Genomic DNA, 6,616 nt, shown 5'->3' with positions numbered 1-6,616 from the left:
ACATACCTGGGCAATTTTCCACATTGCTGGGTAGATGCCAGTGTTGTGCTCAGCATCTAAGCTGCACTCAGATGACTTTGGTGAAAAGTGGTAACATTACTTCCAGTTGAAATGCAGCTATCAGTAATTGGTCATTCTTACTTAAAATGTAACCAGGAAGCAATTGAAAGGCTTATACATGCATGCCGACATTGAAAATCTCAAAATACTGAAGTTCAGACTTCTGAAAAGTGGAAGGCAAGGAGATGAACAGCAATGAGTAGTTCAACGGACAAGACAATCCTGTGCTGTGCTCTCTCTTGAGGAACTAAAGTTGCTGTCACCTATCCGCATAACTGGCTGCATTTAGTTGATCAGTTACAATTTAGAATGGTGTTGATGTACAGATAATAAAATAATAATACATACAGGACAGAGCTGATCTTTATGCTACTTCTCAAATATAATTATAAGCTTGCTTAAAATTACATTGCAGCTACCCTAAATAAAACTAGTCGCTAAGAAAATAAACTTGATAGCAATGTGGAAAAAACAAATAATGTTATCCTTTCATTATAATTTGATACAATTTTGAGCAATCTATTCACATGTAAGCTGGTTCCCCTTAACTTCTTTAACCAGCTATCCTTCCATCATTTTCCCTCCTGTCCCAATATCAGTAGCTTAAACATTCCCTTTACCTTCCTCCGCTGGATCTTGCCTTCCACAGACTTTTGTGTGTGCAATTTGCCTTTCTTTTGAAGAAATCTCTCTTTCCATAATTTCTTCCCTTCACATCCATTTTCACCAACTTTGACTCAGATTCAATGCAGACTGCCATCTTCTTTATAGGCTGTCCCTCAGGATTGGGGATGGCCTATAATTCAATGGGTTCTGAGATGTGTTGCAAAGTTGGGTAGAGTAATTGTAGATTGGGAGGTAGGAAGTTAAAATTTGGCGTTTTTTTTTCAGTCCATAGAATTTATTAATGGTTTCTATCTGAGAGCAGAGTTATTCAGCGAACTGTGGAACCACAGTGGTCTTTTCGCTCACATAGATGCCATCCAGGAATTTACGAATATCCTTCTTTTTCACTGTTGTTGCTTGTTGAATGAGAGCAGCTTTAATCCATTATGTCTATGCTGAGGTGTCAACAACTGCACCCTTCTCAGAGACGTAAATACCATCCAAACATTTTCGGATATCCTTGTTTTTGACTGTTGTTGCCTGTTGAATCAGGGCAGCAGAGTTTGACACGAGTTCAATGTCGTTTCCCTCAAGGACAAGCTCATCTTTCTGGGCCTGGGAAACTATACATGAAACACCTGGCTTCATACGAACTCTACGAATATACTTTTCTCCCAGGAAGTTATGGATTTCTACCAGAGATCCTGGTTCCTGAACAACCACGTTAATGGGGAAATGAGCATACACTGATCTCATCTTGTAACGGAAACCTGCGGTGACACCCTTGATCATGTTCTGCACATGACTGCAGATTGTCCGCACCGTGGCCAACTCTTTTCTGTTACCCCACCATTTGTCAACTTGAAGCTTCTTTTTCTTGGTGCCAAGAAGGCTGAGTTCCAGGTTAATGTGGTTAAATTCCCTGCGCAATGTTCCTCGAGGCCCCTTTACAATGACAGTGCGGCCTTTCAAAGTCACATCAACACTGTCAGGAATGTCAACAATCTGGTTACTGAGAATGGTCTTCTTTAATGGTAAAATTGTAAAATGCTAGGAGAGGGGGCGTGGGAATCTTTGCATGGTCTCTTTAAAAGGTGGTGCTTTTCTGTGCTGAGTTTTTAAAAATGCAAGTACATAGGGAGCCCCAAACTGAAACATTTGTATCGAAAGGCCAAGCAGCAGTTTTTGCCAAGGCAACAGGCTTTTGAATTTAGCCAATCAATTTGAATTAGGCACTTAGATACCAAGAACCTATTAAATTTACATCTGATAGTTTTGACAACCTAGGACTAATCCTATTCTGGGAAATATTGATATGTCATCACAGGTGTAAAAGAATGGGGCAGTGGGACAAAAAGAGAGAGCAACTGCCACCTGCCAGAGAAAACAGCTCTCAACTCTCTCTCTCTTGAGGGAATTGCTGACTCTCATAGCTTCATCTATGTCTTAGAGAAAGCATGATCTAGATAGCAAAGGTACCAAAGAAGAAAGAAGTTCTAGACAGAAGAATCAACAGAGAAGGCCCAGAATATTCCAGAAGACTCAAAACCTGGTTGTAATTTAGAGAATGACTAAATTCTATTTTGTATATGAGTGGGAACTGTATATTTTGGAACGGCATACCATTAGAATCTAGTTTTATTCAGGAATGGTTGGTAGTTCGAAGCGATTTATTTGGTTTGTTAATAGTTCAGTTAATTTGTTCACTGTTAGTTAGATAAATAAGTCATTACGGGTTGATTTTAGAGTGTCAAAGAGATTTATTTTGTATTTAACCACAAGAAGCAGGTCACACCATTTCATACACACTTTTTACAGATTATAAGGCAAGGTACTCCTCTTTGGGTGTTTCGGTGTTAGTTCTGAGAGGGGGGATGAACCTTCGTTTTATAACAGATGACTGACAAGTGCAATATGCATTATGCAGACTCTGCCACATGCGAGACAGGTGGTGCTTGGAGGGTCGGGTAGATGCATTTCTTGGAGGTTTGTGCATTTTCTCTGATGCCTGATTTCACCTCTATATGTTCCCAATGAAGTCTCTTAATATGTTAAGCGCCTCCCCGAATGAACCTTCACTATGATGGTCAGTCACAATCCAGGGACTCTCAAGAATTGGCTGGGATGTTTGACCTCTTTGGGATGTGCTGAGGACATAGCCTCTACTGTATTGCACTGGCTCCAATTAGGCATCTATTTTGTTATTCCTAAATATTGGGGAGCTGGTCCCAGTTTGCAAATCTACTGCTGTGCACAATTTCACTTGTCAAAGCTCTGAGAACAGACAGAAAGAACCTGACTTCATTTCTAAAGTGTGTGCATCTGCCCTCTACTGAAAAGGGAAAATTAGCATTTATATGTGTGTGTACATAGGTGATGTATCAGTTAGGACTCAATTGGTAGCATTCTTGCCTCTGAGTTGGAGGTTGTTGGATGAAATCCCATTCTGATGGCTTGAGTACAAAATCTGGACTAATATTCCAGTGCAGTACAATGGAAGTGGTTCACTTTTAGATGTGTAAATGAACCGTTAAACTGAAGCCCCATGTGTGGGGTGGCATAGTGGCACAGTGGTTAGCAATGCTGTCTCACAGCGCCAGGGACCCGGGTTCAATTCTTTGCTTGGGTCACTGTCTCTGCACATTCTGCACATTCTGCGTGGGTTTTCTCTGGCTGTTCCGGTTTCCTCCCACACTCCAAAGCTGTGCAGGTTAGGTTGACTGGCCCTGCTAAATTGCCCCTTAGTGTCAGGGGATTAGCAGGTTAAATATATGGGGTTACAGGTATCGGGCCTGGGGGGATTGTGGATGATGCAGATTCATTGGGCCAAATGGCCTCTTTCTTCAATGTAGAGATTCTATGATTCACACACATTGGATAGGCAGCCACCAACTTTGGCCAACTAACAAAATGGGCATGGAAAACAACAAATTGATCACAAGACTGAGATCCTTATCTACAAAGTATGTATCCTCAGCATGTTGCTGTGTGGCAGTGAAGCTTGGACAACTTACACCTATCAAAAAAAAAAGCAAAATTATTTCCATCTTTCGAATGTATGGCGCAACCTCGGCATCACATGGAAAAACAAATTCACCAATATCGAACCAAGTGCTGGAAAATGGGATTAAAATAGATGGGTGCTTGATGAGGCACAGACATGTTGGGGCAAAGGGCCTCTTTCTGTGCTGAAAAACTCTATGACTCTAAGCTGTCTTTTCTGGAGCAGACACGTTGAGCTTATGAGCATGAATCAAGCAAAGGAAACTTTGCTGGCTTGGGTATGTGCACAGGACGGAAGATGGCCAAAACCCCCCACAAATATGCTCTGCGGGGAGATAGCCTATGCTAAGAGACTAGAAAGGTGCCCAAATCTTCGATTCAAGGATGAGGTCAAAAGAGAGATTGAAAGCCTTCAACATCAATCATGACAAGTGGGAAACTCTAGCTGATATTTGATGCAAATGGCGACACCAACTATTAGGTAAGAATTTTCCACCAAGAGGAGATGTGGTTTCAAAAGCTCCAAAGCAGATGGCAGCCTTCCACCAAGGTGTCAGTAGACACCACCCCTCACCACCAGCAAGGGATAACTTCACATGCAGCACATGTATGTGGTAGACGTTGGCTCTCCAGAATCAGCTTGTTCAGTTGTCATAGGAAGTGCAGCAAACGATCTTATCTGACCTCACCAAAGTTCTGAGGCTGCATTCCCACCATCTCTTGCAGATGGAAGGGTGCCAATCTCTACCAATACTTTATTCTTCAACCAACATCTAATAACAAATTTTCATTATCACCTGCTAACATCAGACTTTTGAATGGACCTTTCTCTACACCCTAGCTATGACTGTAACACTATATTCTGCACCTTCTCCTTTCCTTCTCCCCAATGTACTCTATGAACAATATATTTTGTCTGTATGACGAGCAAGACACAATACTTTTCACTGTGTACCAATACATGTGACAATAATAAATCAAATCAAGTTTTTAAAAATCACAGAATTACAGCACAGAAGGCCATTTGGCCTTCCGTGTCTGACTGGATTGTCATTTGTATCTTGCTATGCCCAAATTGGTTGCTGCTACATGACAAATGACTGCAGTTCAAGGTCAGTGAAGAACTTTGGCATGCCCTGTGTGAGTGAAATATAAATGCAAATCTTTCCTTTTTTTAAAAAGAAAATACAATCTACACCAAGGATTTATTGATGCAAAGTAGTGTGGGCTCTCTGTGGCCTCCTGTGGTAAGTGGGTGTTTTTCAGTTATTTTGGCCAACTCTCTCCGGGCATCATTACTAAAGTTTAAAGTTTATTTATTTATTAGTCACAAGTAAGGCTTACATTAACAGTGCGATGAAGTTACTGTGAAATTCCCCTAGTCGCCACAGTCTGTTTGGGTCAATGCCCCATACCAGCACGTCTTTCAGACCGTGGGAGGAAACCGGAACACCCGGAGGAAACCCATGCAGACATGTGTGGAGTTTGCACATTCTCCCCATGTCTGTGTGGGTTTCCTCCGGGTGCTCCGGTTTCCTCCCACAGTCCAAAGATGTGTGGGTTAGGTTGATTGGCCATGCTAAAATTGCCCCTTAGTGTGCTGAGATGCGTAGGTTAGAGGGATTAGCGGGTAAATGTGTAGGGATATGGGGGTGGGGCCTGGGTGGGATTGTGGTCGGTGCAGACTCGATGGGCCAGATGGCCTCTTTCTGTACTGTAGGGTTTCTATGCGGAGAACGTGCAAACTCCACACATAACAGCGACCCAAGCCGGGAATCGAACCCGGGTCCCTGGTGCTGTGAAGCAGCAGAGCCAACCACTGTGTTATTGTTCAGAATAAAAGCAAAATATTGCAGGTGCTGAAATCTGAAACAAAAACTGAAAAATGCTGGCAAACCCTCAGCAGGTCTGACAGCGTTTGTGGGAGAGAATAGAGCCAACGTTTCGAGTATTGGGTGACTTTTCATCAGAGCCCTTTACTGTTTGCTGGGCAGAGACTCTGCAGACAGGAGCCTGGATCCCAGCGGGTGAGCGCGCGTGCGCCGAGTGGAGTGGGTGAGCGCGCGTGCGCCGAGTGGAGTGGGTGAGCGCGCGTGCGCCGAGTGCTCGGCTGCCCCCCTCCTCCCTCGCTCATGCGCAGACCGATCGGAACTACTTTCAGCGGGGGTGGTGGCGGATGTTGAATCTGTCGCCACGTCCCTGGGCCCGGCCGCAGAGAGAGAGAGAGGAGGAAAACTGCCCGTTCAACAGTAGAGAGTTAATATCAAAACACACGCACACAGAGACAGAACAATCGAGAGAGAGAGAGGGGGAAATAAGAAATCTGAGGGGGCAGCGAGGGGAGGGTGGTGGCGCTGACTGAGGCGGGAAGAAGGCGTCGCTGAGCTGAGGGGGTTAAAGGGAAGGATCTCTTTTGCCGGGGCGGATGGAGGCGGCGGCGCTGTGGCTGTGACGCGCTCCATTTTTATTCGAATATTTTGGTGGAGAGGGAGGCGAGTTTGCGGGGAGCGGGAGGCAGCGCCCGTCCCTGAGTGCGGCTCCAGCCTGATTTCCCCCCCCCCCCCCCAGGCCCAAAGCCTCCCCTTCGACACAGCGGGCCCCCTCACCCCACACAGACAACCGCCGTTGGGCGCTCAGCTGTTTGGATTGAAGCGGAGCGGGAGGATTTTCTCCCCCCCCCTCAGGCCCCGCAGGGGGAGGGTGTGTGTGTGTCAGTGAGTGGCGGTTGGTGCTGTCAGCTTCCCCTCGTCCTCCTCCTCCTCGGTGTTGACATGGCGCGCCTGGTGGCCGTCTGCAGAGACGGCGAGGAAGAGTTCCCCTTCGAGAAGAGGCAGATCCCGCTCTACATCGACGACACCCTGACGGTGAGTTTGGGGGGGGAGGGAGGAGGAGGAAGGAAAATGGGGGGTGAGGAGGAAGGAAAATGGGGGGTGAGGAGGAAGGAAAA

The 6,616-nt window shown here is 45.4% G+C and overlaps 1 protein-coding gene and 1 pseudogene across 2 annotated transcripts in view; one reads left to right on the top strand and one right to left on the bottom strand.

The window, feature by feature from the left end:
* Positions 1–983: 983 nt before the first annotated feature.
* On the bottom strand, positions 984–4,386 carry LOC144501879 (large ribosomal subunit protein uL6 pseudogene; annotated as a pseudogene).
* Positions 4,387–5,831: 1,445 nt separating this feature from the next.
* The window catches only part of ggnbp2 (gametogenetin binding protein 2), a 65,273-nt gene continuing 64,488 nt past the window's right edge, over positions 5,832–6,616 (top strand). Inside the window, exon 1 of one of the 2 annotated variants that reach the window (XM_078224963.1) lies at positions 5,832–6,533. In XM_078224963.1, the coding sequence (XP_078081089.1) occupies positions 6,441–6,533 (93 nt within the window). In that variant the 5' untranslated portion in view covers positions 5,832–6,440. The remainder of the gene's footprint in view (positions 6,534–6,616) is intronic. The other variant, XM_078224964.1, reaches the window with a different exon arrangement.

Source organism: Mustelus asterias, chromosome 12 (genome assembly GCF_964213995.1).
Source record: "Mustelus asterias chromosome 12, sMusAst1.hap1.1, whole genome shotgun sequence".
NCBI lineage: Eukaryota > Metazoa > Chordata > Chondrichthyes > Carcharhiniformes > Triakidae > Mustelus > Mustelus asterias.
Note: the sequence above shows the minus strand (reverse complement) of the source record. Positions and strands in the feature narration are given on the sequence as shown.